The sequence below is a fragment of the Anser anser genome, assembly GCF_964211835.1.
Source record: "Anser anser genome assembly, chromosome: 12".
Taxonomy (NCBI): Eukaryota; Metazoa; Chordata; class Aves; order Anseriformes; family Anatidae; genus Anser; species Anser anser.
In genome coordinates this window covers 3,749,296-3,765,496 of record NC_139733.1, presented here as the reverse complement: position 1 = coordinate 3,765,496, position 16,201 = coordinate 3,749,296, and the positions used below count along the sequence as shown (strand labels likewise).

Below are 16,201 nucleotides of genomic sequence, written 5' to 3'. Positions count from 1 at the left end.
AAAAAATCACGCTCTACTATAAGCTCAAGTTCATTCTCTGCTTCCTTAAGTATGCAAGTATCTGCCCTATTTCATTCAGACAGGCTTAAAGGACATTCTTCATAAACCTTAGCTTCATAAATTCACAATTGTCTGCTATCATACATACTATTAATTCTCTGCTTTAAATCCATCACCTGGATTTCGGCTGTGTATACAACATTACCATTACATTACCATTACGTATACAACATTGCCATTACATGTCTTCTTCCAAATTCTGGTAACATTTGGCTCTTCTAAAATAAACTATTCAAAATAGGACAGAACTTGAAGCTCCACCAGCCAGCCCACAGGAGCTGGGCGAGGTGTCTCTGGCACTTTGCAGTCTTTCAGTACCATGGAGTCCCTGTAGCTGTTCCTGACGGACTATTTTATCCTCAGCAGCCCGTGGGCTGCTTCAGCCCTATACAACTTACAGCCTTAATGCTATTGTGAGCCTGTGAGAGACAGGCCAAAGGGCTCTGCCACTTTTCCTTCCTACTGTGCCCTATACTTGATACTGCTCTGCCATAATACAAAAATCACACTGAAAGTCCAAGTGTATCTTTTGAGCTCAGTGTTGCTGACCAGGCACATACACTTAGTTCCCTGATCCTGTTTTTTGCAGAGATTCTTGTTCTTACTTACGTTCACACCTTAACTCTCCATTTCTTATTGCTTGCACTCTGTGTTGCTCTAAAAAACCTGTGAACTTGAAGGAAAAAAAAAATCAGCAACACAGATTCATAATTTCCCCCCCCCTTTTTTTTTTTTTTTAACAATTTGACATGATCATGTTAGATTTTTTGTTGGAACAGCTCTTCAATGCTGCCTCTGCTCTCTGCAGATTCATGAGACAAGGGTAAAACACCCAGCAACTTCAGTGGGAGGAGGGCTGAGGGCTACCATCGCAACAAGGCTACTGTTCTTGGTAGGCTTCATGAACGTACTGCACTGTAGCATTTTGAGACATCATTCTGCTCATTTCAGCATTCTACATTTTCATTAATAGTCAGTGTAGTTATTCCTTCCCCATGGGGCTGTAAAACCGTAAATAGTAAAAAGAATGAGAATAGGCAGTCAGTCAAATGACAGAATATTAAAAAGGTCATAAGGAGTACACAAAGCCAAAATAATTGAATGGACAGATTAGAGTGGAATTCCAATAATAGCTTCCCAACTACAAGATAATATCAACATGAAAAAAAAATAGCACAGAATGTTTAATTCAAGAATCAGTGGATTTGGAAATTAGAACAGTTTTAAATACGTTTTTTTCCAACACCCTAAATTCTTTTCCTGATACAGGCTAAATTACATGACCATTACCATCCTTTCACTGGAGGGCTTAATGACATTCCATTACCTGAGAATGAAGCCGAGTTAGGAAAAGCCTCAGCAGGATTCAGTTGGTCCTCACCTGGACCCTCCGTGTCCATTCCCTGTGAAAGATGCTTTCCCTTAGAGGCTAACATCCAAGCTCTGAGAAACTTGGTAAATAACACGTATCCCCCACACGTATAGAAATATGTGTAGGGCAAATCTCCACAGTGGTACAGAGCTAGTACATACAGAACCAGTGTATACCAGGACATATTCATCTTGGGTGCAACCCCAGGGACAGAGGAAGAGGGAGGTAGATGAATGATGGTAGATCAATGGCTTGTGAGTCCACCACCCTGGGACAGGCAAGCCCAGCTGCTGAGTCACTGATTATTTCAAGTGGTGTGCATAGCATGTTCTGTCCTGAGCACAAGAATGGCTGCCTTTAAGGCAGTCTTGTTAATTTCTTCATTACCCTCCTGAAAAGGATGCCAGGTCTTCAAAGACTTCAGCATCTATGCTACTTCCATAACTGTAAGTATTGTTGTCCTTACCAGATTTTCATCTAAGACAATATATAACCTTTTAGGGCTTCTGTCAGAATATGACTAGATAGGGAGAAATCCATGTTGCTAGTGGAGACCAAAGTGAGCGTCGCGTTTTCCGACAGTACCGCCTGACAACACACTGCAAACACAGTCCTTAGCTATAGCAATCGACATCACCTGAAAATCACCTTTTTTACTGGGCAAAGCTTATTTGTATTAGACAGGGAAAATAAGTAGTGTGTAGCTCTCTTGATGAAATGCCCTAGCAGCAGGTTTTTAAGGTTCAGGAAACTGCTAGCATGTCCCTGGAAATTAATGGGAGGCTGGTGTATTTCTGCGCATACTAAAAAGGTTAATCTCTGATTTTCATTGCATTGATATGTAATAACAGTAAACGGGGCGGTAATTTCTACAGAGCAAACAAGCAGCTCTGTGACAAACCGGAGCTGAAGGTGGCTCAGCACTCGGCTGAACCGAGCCCGCGTTTCGCTCCAGCTTCCACCCAAGCCACTAGTCCTGCTCTCTCCTACGGGTGAAATACCCTCTTGGACAACCAGCTCAGGAAATTTAGAACATACAGCCTAAACTGCCAGGAGTGTTAACTTCCAAAGGGCATAAGTTAAAGCCTGGCATCGTGTTGAATGGTGGAAACCACCACGGGAAGCAGCAGTGGGGCTGCACGAGGACGCCTGGTTTTCAGCTGGCCTTCCCTCCTTCCTGACAGGGCCTTCAGGAGGCATTACTGCCTGACATTTACAGCGGGCAGGAGAATTCATGCTTCTGCTATTCCTGTGTGCAAATGGCTTTTCAATAACTTACTTCCACTTTAAAAACGATCTGCTTCATTTTCAAATATAGTATTTTAATACCATTTTTGGTTTTTTACATGCTGCTGTAAACAAGGGCATGGTGCAACAAAACCAAAGTCCATATTATAAGCTGGAAAAGTCGCTAAAACATAAGACTTTCTGACTACACATCAGTGGATCAGAGGGGCCCTGCAGTTAATTTTTGGCAGCTTTGGACAACTGAACATGGAGATCTTTAGTGCATTTTTTACAAGTTTGAACAAACTTGAAAAATAAAATACTTTGTACAACTTTTCACTTATGTTGTTATATAAATTAATTCAATTTACATCAAAGTTATTTTCAGACTTCCAAATATTATTTGCTAAAAAATCTAATGAAAACCAGTTACAAAAATATAGGGGGTTTTGTCCTTTTTTTTTTTTTTAATTTTAAAGCAAAATCCTCATTCTTCCCTTTTGCATGCTCTCCAGCTACTGCTGGATCTTTGTGATTTCATTTCATGAGGCAGAATTGCTCTATAGAAGGCAGTAAAGTAATACCTCAGCAGGGAATTCTTCAAGCTCTTTTGTTTAAGCATTTATATTTTCTAAAATGTTATTCTAGTTCTAGCAATGGAGTCCAACTTCAATAAGTAATTGAAACAGTATCTGTGCTCAGTGAATGGACATCCCTGATCTGCACCACAGGGGAACAAAAACACACCTCTGTTCCCTCCACTGAAATCCTGGCAGTTCAAGTCACCTCTTCCTGCTGATTTCCCAGTTTTTCCAGTGGGATTAGCTATTCTGTACCAAATCCTGCTATCGGGTACAGATCCATTTGGATTAATTACTAAATAGGATCACTGGAAAAATAAATGATTCCAGTGATATCTATTTAAATATACCTGGTTGCCCTGAAGATTATTTGTACCAAGGAAATAAATGAGTTAATGCAATAGACATCAGGGACTCTCTCGCAGCAAGAAAATCACCTCTGCTTGGACATGCATTTTCCCAATGTGCCAGACAAGTATTTTTTTTTTGCTAAACAACACTGAGAATGAATGAGCACTCTTCCTCCCTCCCCTTGGCTCCCTCACACAGGCACCGGTAGCCTGAAAGAAGCAGGCTGAGCTCGCGGAGCCACATGCTCACCACTTGCCAGCCCACAGCGGTGTGCTGTACGCCACTTTCCTGGAAGAGCCTCTTCCTGGGGTCCTCTTTGAAGCCTGCTGCTGGTGCAAAGGAGGCAAAGCCAACCTGAAAACATTCCTGGACGTTTGCTTTTGTACAAAGAATTCCCAGAGCTGCAGGCCTTGCTCTTGCTCTACACGGTTGGAGGACATTACAAAGAGCCAGGAGCCACCAGCGGTACTCAGGAGGAAGCTTTGGTCCCTGTGAAGAGCAGGATGAAACCTTTGTGCTGCAAGGTGCCCAAGGAGGTCGTCAGCAACCTCGTGGAGCCAGGCTGCTGCTGGGAGCAAGGGGCTGGGGGGCTCTCCAGGACCCCTGGCTGTGCAGGCACAGCTGAGATTACGGCTCTCACTCCCTCATATTCCTGTTTTGCTTGACAGGGGAGAGGGCACAAGCTTATCGGAGGAATGTCACGGACAAACAACTGATGCTTTGCAGCACTTCTATTGTTATCATAAAACAAAAGCCCCAGCAGGTTCTGACCTGCGATGAGGGATGTGGACAGTTAAAACAGATCCTTCCCAAACACAACAGCACTGACTAGGGGGACTCCTAGAGCTGGAACAGCAACAAAGGGAAATGAGGTGCTGGGAATGCCATGAGAGGGACCCTGCCAGGACAAGCAAAACATTATTGCAGCGTCTCTCCAACACAGGGTGGGAGGAGATCACGGAGAAATTAATCCTCCAGCGCAAGGCAGATGTCCAAAAAGAACTTGCTCTGCTTTAAACAACAACCTCTAAAATGCTTTACCTGCATTTGTGTAGGTGTTCACACACTATCAAGCTTTGTTTTATCAAGGAACAACACAATGCAAGCTTTGCAGAGCTGCCTGTTTGGGAAGAAGCTGGGTAACAGACACCACTCTCAGAGCACGGGGAACAAAACAGCCAAGGCAAGGATCTCTTGCAAGTATACGGCTGTATTCAGGGCCTCTTACAGACACCTGAAATAGTCCTGTTTGCTTTTCTTTTGTCATAACAGTTTCTTCACTCCCAAGCTGGAGCGGAAGAGTATTTTCTCACTCAAATAACGTCCCTCTAGCAAAATGAATTATAAATAGACATAGGGCAAGTGTTGCTGAAGTGTAGAGGGCTTAAGTCTGTCTACCACATTTGGTTTCATAATCAGGAACATGCTGCCTTCCAAGATCTAGCCCTCCTCATTTCCATTCTTCTGACTCAAAACTAGGCCTGTGTTGGATCCTTTCATAACCACCATATGGTGCCTAGAAAACCTTTCAGATATTTGCAGTTCCCCAGGGCCTGCTCCAGATTTAAGAAATAAATTCCTGAGGATGACAATCATTCACGCCAGCGCAAACAAATTTTAGAGGACTTTTTCCCTTTTTTCTAGTGCTCAATACATTTACCCAGAAAATAAGCAGAGTCCCAAGACAAGTGGCTCCTCAGTGAAACATTGCCCAATACATCAGATTTTACGCCTTTTGATTTAAAATGCTTGCTCTTGCAATAAAAGTACATAGAGGTGCAAGATTTCTCATTATTTACCTAAGCATATTTATTACATCCTCTCTTACTCATATTCTCCGTGCCTATCATTCTTCTGACTCATCTCTTCAATACTTTTCTCAGTGATTTTCATTTCTAAAATCCTTTTGCCACCAGAACTGAATGTTGTGCTTCAGGTGAGGGTGTGATGTTGATTTCAAACATCACATGCTTACATTTGCGGTGTTATTTATCTAGATCAGTAGCCATGCTCTAACACTTTATGAGATGGCTACCACCACCTTCTGATCAGCTTCTCTAACTTTCATCCTGGCAATGTCTATAGGTACCTCAAGTTTCTTTTCCACTGTTGCTTATTTTTAACACCCCTAAATCACATCAACAAGGTGCCTAGGTTGTTTAGCATTATCTGAAATACTTGGGTTTTCAGTCTTTCTAAATCTGCAGGTAGGATCCTTATCTTTTAAACTAAATTTCTTCTTAAAAACTCTTAAATGTGAGATATTCAACTTTTATTTCCTTGCCCTCAGTGTTTTAGTGGCTTCTATAATTTCTACTATTCCAGACAATGATCATTAGCAACCATTCTTAAGAGATTTTATAAATTTGGAAACTACTATTGTTGCTAAAATGAATATGCCCATTCTTCTGAAGGCATTTTAAGACAGATGGAGATGGGTGAATTGGTTTGAAGAAATTAACAACTGAAAGTTCCTACAAAAAAAAGGTCAAAGATATACTTCGATATTCAAGAAGTGAATTCTCTCCTTCTCATTCATTTTGGAAGTTCTGCATTCTATCAGATTTTGACCCCCAAGAGAAGCAGAAATAATTAACAACAACTGCACAAACCACCTTCTTTAAACTGATTAAATGCCAAGGACTTGCTCCAGATAGTGCAGGCTCTGTTTTGGGGAGACTTCTGCAAGTTATCATGCCTGGAATTTGAGCAGAGCTTTTCTATGTATCTAATATTTAGCTGTTACTAATTACAACATAAATGAACATCAGTGAGCTTGCAGTTTCATTAGGAAAATTGGTTAAAACAAATACAGCAGCCTAAAGTTAATCTCTATATGGATGTAATCCAGCCTCCCAAAGCCAATGGATTGCTGTGATGAAAATTAATTGAGCACTCTGAGAAGCATGTGCTTACTGGAGGAAAATTGGAAGCAGGCATCATTTGTAACTAACTAGTCTCTGGAAGTCCTATTACACACATTTCGGATGCTAGCTCTGGGAGAGGCTTAGCAGTTCATCTCCTCTAGCCTAGTTGACTCCTGTGACTCCAAATCGCACAGCCGGTTTCAGATGCAGGGCCTGGTCGATTCCTGCATAAGGCTGCCACCTGGCAAATAACCTACAGGAACTGGCTCCCGGTTGCAGAACCTCCTGGGACCCGAGTCTGTAAGGAATGCCCCACCACGAACGGCCCTAATGAGTAAATGTGGTGCAGCAGGCACGCATCCCTTCACATATCGCACAGACTGGGCACCCCACAGGGTAGCAGAGCTGAGTGGTCTCTTTGGGGCAGAGAGAAGGGCAGACACCACCTCACACTCGCCCTGGGACAGACCCTCCTAGGCTGGGCCCAGGATTCCCTCCTGCCCACATCCTACAATCCAGGCTGCCAGCCTAAACTCTGCAAAGGCACCTGCTCTTTCTGTTAGAGTTTTTTTCTTTTTTTCTTCACTTGTTCCACTTGGGTGGTTCAAACATCTTCTCTGGTGGAAACATATTGCACAGAGCAAGCTTTCAGCAGCATAGCAGAGGCATTTTCCTTGCTAAAGCACATAATATTTCAAGGCATCCAAGACCTTAATATCTATAATAAAATCGAGCATGACAACAAACACTGTCATATCTCTGCACTTCTGAAATCATTTGCAAAGCTGCCTATCATGAAACAACAGAAAGAGAATGTTATACAGACTTCTGTCACTCATGCAATGGGTTTATTCTTCACTGATCTATACTTATTACACCAGAGCATAGGATGTGGCCCGTTTAAAGCATGCATTGATTTTAGATCATTAGTTGGCTGGCTGTTCTTCACTATCATGTAAAATAACCGTGAGCCAACAGCTAAAGGAAGATACAGCATGGTCTTGCAACCTTTTTGCCAAGTATTGTCATTTTATAGGGAAACATGGTTCCAGCTACTTGTTCTGGAAGTGAAGTTAATGAACATAATGGCAGGAAAGAACAGCTTCAGATCCAGTAAAATAAGGAAATCCAGCAGGGAAACATATGTGGAGCAATAAAACCTTTGCTCAAGCTTTACACTGGGACACTATTTCCACTAGCAAAAAGGATGTACCTTAGCTAATAGACAGTCCGAGTGCTAGCACAGACAGCTGTTGTTTTCTGCTAGAGCTGGAGAACAATTCACACTGTTCAAAAAACACATTAGGATGTAAATAATATAAATTAAGTATACAAGGCACCAGTTTTTAACACTGTTCTGCTTTCAGCCAGTTTCCACTTCATTGTATATTTTCATTGTGGCTTATAATGGTGTGCAGCTTTATTCATAACTCATATTAACATTCTTCACACCTTTTTTCTGCAGTAAGAGATTCTTCCTTCATTTCACATTGCAACCCAATGGCAAGACTTAACAGATAAGATTATCAGAGAGCAATCTCCATCATATATTACAGCTGAGTTGTGAGGTAAGTTTTGTTTGAGGGAATTTGTTAGCTAGGCTTCCTCTGCCTGGATACTCCCTTCAACATTTTCTGAATTCAATTTATAAAATAGCTGAATAACATATGTGCCAGTTCGATGAGGTTGCTGTATGTGTGAAATGACATCAGTGCTTAACCTGGTCCATTGCCTTTTCTGGGAGCTGCACTACTCATACAGGATTTCAGATAGACCTGAAAAATGTTATTCAAAACCATGATAGGATAAAAATATCTTCATACAAACATGGAGGAAGAAAAGTCTAATGGCACTGACTGCCCAGTTCTGTTACTTTTGGGCTGGAAACTTTAAGATTTCTTTCATCACAACCATTATCAATCATATCAAGCCAAGTAACCAAATAACTGCTGATAAATTGAATTTTAAGAATGCTCTCTTATTTATTGTTATTAAGATTGTATTAGTATACACAAGACAGCAAAGCTGTTTTGATTTAAAAATATGCAAGGATTTTTGGTTACATTTAGACTAGAGAGACATTCTGCCTATTTTCATTTCATTATTTTACCCTGAATACATTTTTAACAACAATGGGATACCCCATTAAGGATATGAAGGGCTGTCAGCAGTTTTCACTGAATGCTATGACATTTCTAGAGTACTCCTAATGATTCAAGAAATCAAAGAATGTAATCACTTCTGGATAAAACAGCTTTGTGCAACTACTAACTACAAATTGCTTAAGAGAAAAACCCTTTGGGTTTTGCCTTGAAAGGGAAGGAAGATCTCATGCATTTGGGCTAAGTGGCAGGGGAACCCCTCTGTCCTAGCTGTTCTGCTCAGGCATGCTACAGAGCAAGGGTTACAGACTGGCCATCTGCACTAAAAGATAACAGAAGAAGAAACAGATAAAAAGCCATATTTACTCTAAGTTAACACACTATGAGCCTGGCAATGCCTGATGCTGCTCTAGATATTCTTTGGTTAGACACCTATACCCTGACCAGCAATTCCTGTTTTTAGAGACTGGGCTCTCCTTTCATGCTAAATCTCTGACCCTCGAGAGGCCACACAGAGAGCACAAGTGAAGCTTCATGGCTGAGCATTCCTTTGTGTTAGTATCAATTATATCACTTTGCTGCTGACAGATTCTTGCTTCCCAAACAAAAAGAGAAACAAAACGAAGAGGGATTTGATAGCTATGCTTGTTTGGACTGTGATTAACAATGCAAAAAAAAAGAAAAGAGAAAGCTTTTGCATCATAACTTCTGATGCATCACAGCTTAGTAGGGTTTGTCCGTGTCAGACAGAACGTATTCAAGCAAAGCACTACAGTAACAGCACAACATCAACCACTTCAGATGTTGCAATTCCCAAGCAAAATGAGGCCCCATCCAACTTTAGGTCAATATGTTATTTTAAGAATCTAAAAGGCTTTAAATTGAATTAGAACAGATTTTAATAAAAGTTTCTCCTAATTTTTTTCAAAGCAAATACATTCCATTTTTAGTGTGAACTCAAAAGATTATGGAGGCATGTAATAGATTTGAAGAATTGCACCAGGTTTTACTAGAAACCTGAATTCAGATTAATTTTCTTGATCTGGACCAACTCTTTCAAGGTTTGTAAACCACAGATTCAAAAGAAATTGAAATGGATGCCAGAGCATCCACCTGGAACCTAGCTAGATCGCTCTGTGCTCCCTTTGTGTTCTCTGCAAGCCAAGGCCTCCTGACTGACCTGCTCAACTGGTGTCTGTGACTAAGCTTTGAAACAGGGATTTGGGGGCCTCAGGAGTATACCTTCATGAGAACAGCACATGCTCTTCATTTTCCTCCACACTCCCATAGGAACTGCGCAGTCCTTGCCCATTCTGCAGCATTCCTCCAGGTTCTGAGCCAGCCTCAAGTTCTATGTTTTCTGAGACAAAAATGGAAAAAGTGACTTTTGGAGGCAAACCTTGAGGTGTAGTTGAAGACATGTTGCTTAGCTACCCAGACATTCACATCTGTATTGCCTGTCAAGTACGAAAAAAAAGACAACTATATTGGAGTGGTAGGGAAAAAAAGCACTTTAAGGGAGGTCATCTCTCCAGCCCGGTGCTCTGAGGCAGGCTCCTCAAGGCATATCATGCTCCTGCCAAGTTACACGTTGTTCCAGCCTGTTCTTAAAAGACCTCCGGTGGTGGATAATCCACGTTTCACAATGCAGGCCAATGGCCAGGGCCTTAGCAGAAGATGATTCCCTCACACTAACAATGGTCCTTTCTATTATGTTTTGGCAAATGCAGAAAGGAATTTGTTCTATCTCATAGATCAGGCTAATTCCCTCGCTTGGTTGGTTTCTGTCAGCTGAGCTTTGAAGATACCCAATAATTTCAGTCCTAGGAGAGCATTATGAGCCGTTCTCTGATGAACACATCATCAAGGACAACACTGTAATGGGTTTTTAAATTGTTTCCCTTAGTCATAGGCTTAAAATAAAAATTAAAAAGAGGCGGAAGAAATAGTACAAGCATTAGACAAATGTAATAGGAATGCTTAGACACTGTGAAAACCAAGGGAGAACATAATTACAGACCATGTTTCACAGAGTGTGAGTCACTGGAGAAGAAAAAAATGCTTTAAACTTGCATACGTTCAGCTGATAATAACTGTAAGGAAAAAAAAAAAACAAGCCCAAACAGTCTGGGGCTGGCCTCCTCAAACACCTCCAATTTCTAAATCAGAAATACAAATACAAGGCCACATCCTCAAGCAGTGCAGCAGAGCGTGCCGCCTCGCACCGGCTGTGAGCCTGCTGCCATGCCTGCAGGGAGCACAGAGCCCTGAGGGCACAGAGCAGCAGACCAAGCAGTGCGAAGGCGAGTACACCAGGCACGAGGCTCGCATGGGAGCGGGGCACCTGGTGCACTGAGCTGGGCCCGCAGACAGCCTCACAGCCCGGCCATGTCTGGTGGGTGTTCACCTTCAGCAGCAGTCACCTTCTGGTGCTTCCCACCGAATAAGAGGCCATTTTTAAGCACAGTACACTTGTCTGTGCCTAGATGAGATCATCGTAAGCTCTGTATGTCATAATACATCATATTTTCAACAAAGGGAGTGGTTTTAGCCTCAGATATCAGTTAGATTTTGTGAAGATTGCAAGGAGTATTCTTTCAGACATGCAAGAAATAGTACACACACAGAACAGTGGCATAGTTTAGATTTTTTTGCCCAGCTCCTACCAATGGGAAAGAATGAACAAAAAATGATATTATGTGTTGGAAGGTGGAAGTAAGGTCAGAAAGCTTGAGGCTAAAGTAAATAGATGTCTGAAAAAACTGCCTGCATCAACACTTTTGCACAAGTAATTTATATGCTGCTAGCTATTGAGCGAAACCCCAGTGCAGCACTCCTGCCTTGTGCCGTACGTTGCTGCGTCACAGCTCAAAGCCACAGGCAAGAAGAAACACGACAAGCCTACAAACACTTCGTGTGACAAGGAGCAAGAGTTTGTTCTTCTGAAAGACACTGCTCGTAACAAAAAGGAAGACATTTTGCCTTACAACTACTTGGTGCAGCGGTGACTTTGAATACTGTACATTGCAAAGCAGTTAAAAGATTTGGGATGTTCACGTGCACCCAGTTTGTTCAAGTCTTACACAGGATTTTCTGCAAGGCAGTACCACTGACATCATGTTGAATGGCAGAAACTGGTCTTTCCTCATTTGCTTTTGCCTCTCTGGATACTTTGGCCACCATTTTTTCTCTCCTTTCCTTACAAACTGCAGAAGAGATGAACTCATATTATGTCAGTGTGTTACTCCAGCCCTCCAAGTTGGCCTGATACCCACGTTTCACTCCGTGCTAACTCAGTTGCTGCCAGATTGCTTCCTTCTCTCTGCTGATGGCTTCTGCCGGGGTTATATCGATGTGTAATGCTGGCTGATGCAATCTGTTGCAAACTTGCATCATGGCCTGAAAGCTATCCTACAAGCCTTGCAGCAAGGCTCCATGGTACCAATGGCTGTGGGCAACTCCTGTCTAAGTATGGTGAAGATAATAGGCCACAAACGTACATTTTTGTATAAATACTCAGGCGTTGGAGCGGCCTCAGCTCTAAGTGAAGGCAGTTACTGAGGCACCGCACTACAAAGCGGCGCAGCGTTCGTTCCCTTTGAGGGGTTTGCCCACACCTAAGGCTAGCCTGGTGCATGAAGGAAATGGATGTGAAGGGGAAGCAGCTGCAGAGGAAGAGCTGTGGGAAGAGCAGACTGAGATGCTAATCAAGTCTTCAGACACCCTCAAGGAAGGCTCGTAAAGCAGGAAAAGCAGCAGCAGCCCCAGCATTCCCAGTCCCCAGGCCATTGCAAGGCACAGACTCGCTCCCAAGCCCCTTTGTCAGAAGCTTCCCTGAGGCCCAGCTTTGCCTAGCAGCTGAGATCAGTTTTGAGCCAGCTCTACACAAAAAGATGACTAAATGACCACATTTCTTCAAATAACTTCATTTTGTTGCAAAATAATCTATTCTTTCCTCAGCTGCATGCCAGAACTGGCTGAGACATCACAGAGGTAAGTGATATAAATGCTGAAGCCATCCTTATGGAATTGCCTAGAGATATCTGACTCATGCTATTATGTGCAGTTAATTTTGTCTTCAGTTACTTTTTTCTTTTCACATAAAGAAGTTTATACATTGATTTCCTAATTACGGCCGTTAATTCTCTATGTAAATGAAATACCTTTCATTCTGCCTATTTATATGGGATATCAGGATGTACTACGGCAAGTAATGGACCAGCCACTACCAAGGAAATAAGACACTGCTCGGTGTCTGTAGAGCATGCAGCATGTGCCAGCACATCATCCACATTTCAGATCTTCTATAAAAAAGAGACAAATTTCAACAAAGAATATCAAAGTTTTATCCTCTTCTTGCTATACAACTTTTGTACAACTCAGCTAGACAGACTTTGAACACACACACACACACACTTAAAAATAATCTTAAAAATATATATAAACAATATAAACATATAAACATATATATATATAAAATATATATAAACAATCTTAAAAATATATTCTTACTTAAATTTCTAATGTTGGGATTTTTATTTATTTATTTAAAAAAATATATTTCTTTTGGCCTGGGGGCTAAAATCCCTGGTTTGAAATTCTAGCTCTAGTAAGGTCAGCTAGTAAGGGGACAGCATTAGGATTTTACCATGTGTCTCTCTCACTGAGAAAAATGAAACAAAAAAATCTGGTGACATCCAGTCACTTAACAGGGCTGTATTGCAGGTGGATTTACACCCACATACACATACATGTTGTCTATATATGCATGCATGTACAGGGTACAAACATAGATTCATTTACTGGTTAACTCCTTCAACAGTTAAGAGGTTCCAGCCACCAGCAATAACTGAGAAAAGGTGGTCAAATTGCTCAAATTAAGTCACTCAGAGTTTAATAAGGTTCTACCTTTCAAGATTTCTTATTATTACACATCACTATTTAAGCACTGCAAAACTCTCATGACATTCCTAGAAAGAAAGACACGGTTGTGGTGGTAAAACAACCTCAAGATGCAAAAACCTGTACACTTCACCATGTCCCTCAAGTACCATTATTTTGTGCAGATAATGGTTTTATAATGTAATTATAACTCCATGATGTTACTGTTATTACATTTTAATAACACATGTTTAACTCTGTAAGATGATGAACATATTCACTGTGAAAAAACACGGCACAGTAATCATATTGAAAGCAATCATCTTCATAAAATCCAAAGAAACGGGAAATGTTATGTATGTTAATTGCTGTGGGGAAAAATGTAATGCCAGGCAATAGTTAAAACACCAGAGTCAGGCAAGGCAAATTATAGATCTCTTTCAAAATTAATATCAAACAGCAGCCCTACAAACAAAATATGTAAATGCCTCTACTGAAATTCAACTGCTTTCTTAAAATTGAATCTACAGGCTCCTCTTCGGAGCATTATTACAGCAGTCCTTTGTGCTTTTGCCTAGCAACAAGCCTGCTGGTGCTGGATACTCTCAGGAGTGGCACTCTGATTACCAAGCCATACCACATCTTTACATTTTATTGTTTTTGTGTGTGTGTGTGTTTGTTTGGTTTCGTTGAGTTGGGGGGGCAGCAGATGGGGGGCAGCCCTATTGCAGGATTTCTCCATGCTTGTTCTGTGTGAAATGATGAGTAAGGCAGGTAGGCTATGGAGCTCTGTGCAGCTGACGTTAAGCGAAAGATGTTAAGATGGATTTTTCACTTGCAGTGTCACACTGTAACTGTATTGGAGCCTTTCAGAAGAAAGACATTGTATGGAGGAGTCAACGATCTTGAACAGGCCGAGTTTGCTCTGCTGGGCCTCATACTTTGAGCTTGAGAAGCCTATATGCAGTTAATGTAATCTGTAACTTACCATAGCTTTGGGAAAGATAAACTGTGAGTGGATCAAGGGGTGTAAAGCATTGATCCTGACCGAGAGACCATTGCAGGTTCAGGAGTTAGTGATGTACATGGGTTTAACCTGAGTGGGTGCAGGCAGTGCTGTGCTGCACAAATCCCTTGGATTCGGGATAAACTCAGCCCCACTCTTCGTAGCAGAGGAGCCTGCCAGCTGCTGCCACATGCTGCTGCTAATTACACACTTGTCTGGCCTCGCCCTCACCTAAAAGTGCTACAAGAAGTTCTCATGAGAACATCCTGTAGGAATAGAGCTGTTTTATTGTACAGAAATCATATACTGGCTAGAATGCCCAAGAGAGCTTCTCTCCACAGGCAGGGGCTGCACTGCTCTGCATGGTGTGCTGGGGGAAAATCCATCTGGGCTCTGTCCAGTGCTGCACGAACGCAGGGTGCCTGGCATCTCAGGGGACCTAAGACTTATTAGCTTCCTATACTCCTCTTCTTATTCTGCCTTATTAAAGGAGTTAGCTTATTAAGCTATTTGTTGTCAGGCCTTTCTTACCGAGATCCGGAAAGAGCCCTGCGCCGTCTCTCACCTCACCCCCTGCCACGCAGAACAGTGGCAGCGCAGGTAGTCAGCTCCTGCCGATTACGTTCAGCCTTCTCACTCGGGTTCATTCAGCTGCTATGCAGATTAGCCACATGAAACCTGCACTGAAAGCCAGGTTTTAATTTTCTGTCATTGTACAGCAGTGTTCATAATTCCATAATCTAATATACGGTGTGACTATGTTTACTTGCAAAAGCTGTCTTTCAGATGATGACCAATGCGCCTTCTGGCTTTAATTTATTTATAGAACCGAACAAAAGCTTTAGATCCAACCCTTGCTCTCATATTGCCAAAGGCTATCATTAAATTTTAATTGACAACCTGAATCTATCCCCAAGAGATATGCCCTCATCTCTTCCAAGGACTTGCACGGTCTTGTCCCCTGGACCTTGCCTGTACTCACCCAGAGATGAGAAGCACTCACATGAGCACTAGGATTTTTGCCAAGCTCAATTCAAACCCCAGTTCTACAACGATGAAGAACACACCTAACCTTTGCCTGAATCAAAGGCAAAATCATTTTTATATGATGGAACAGAATACCTGAGGTGGATGGTGTTCATTCCCCATGGGCAGGGTTCCCAGGAACCCACCGAGCTCTTGCACCAATGCTTCCTACAGCTCCAGTCTGAACACAGAGAATCAATCCCTCACTGGTCATGAAGCTCGTCCTCCAGCAGCCAGGTTTTGGAAAGCTCTGCAAGGGGAGGACTTTACCCTTCCAGCCCAAGTGTCAGCCGAAAGGGCCCCACCACTAGAACTGGCTGTCACTTGTGCTGCTGGGGCTGGAACCTATGGGGCATCCCCCACCAAAGGGGGGAAGGAGCCTGCAGAGGAGGGCACACACCAGGCCTTTGGCCCTGTCGGTGTTTGCTCAGCTCTATCTCCACAAACTCCACCACTTCCACAGCTGTCCGTGTGACCCTCAGGACGTTGCCTAGGACTGCGCATTTCCACCTCGAAGCACTATCTCCACACACCAATACTAAACACGTTGTCAGACAAAACCCACAAACAGTTAACAGAAGAGGCCATTATGATCTTAGAATGCACTCTGGCGACTAAGTGGGTAAATATATCCGTGTCAGCACGGATCCAGCCACAGACTGCAAGCGCTGTTTCAGAACTGAAGACGGAGTATTCATTTTTCACCCGCCACCCACAGTATGCATGTC

The 16,201-nt window shown here is 42.4% G+C and overlaps 1 protein-coding gene across 4 annotated transcripts in view; it reads right to left on the bottom strand.

Annotated features, from left to right (window-relative positions):
* Positions 1 to 16,201, bottom strand: part of WNK2 (WNK lysine deficient protein kinase 2) — a 184,466-nt gene that overhangs the window by 130,089 nt on the left and 38,176 nt on the right. For 2 of the 4 annotated variants that reach the window (XM_083795864.1, XM_083795866.1), the window contains exon 1: positions 9,803 to 9,823. The exons of the other annotated variants lie outside the window; for them this stretch is intronic. In XM_083795864.1, the coding sequence (XP_083651990.1) occupies positions 9,803 to 9,808 (6 nt within the window). In that variant the 5' untranslated portion in view covers positions 9,809 to 9,823. Of the gene's footprint in view, positions 1 to 9,802; positions 9,824 to 16,201 lie in introns of those variants that run through there. 4 annotated transcript variants of the gene reach the window in all.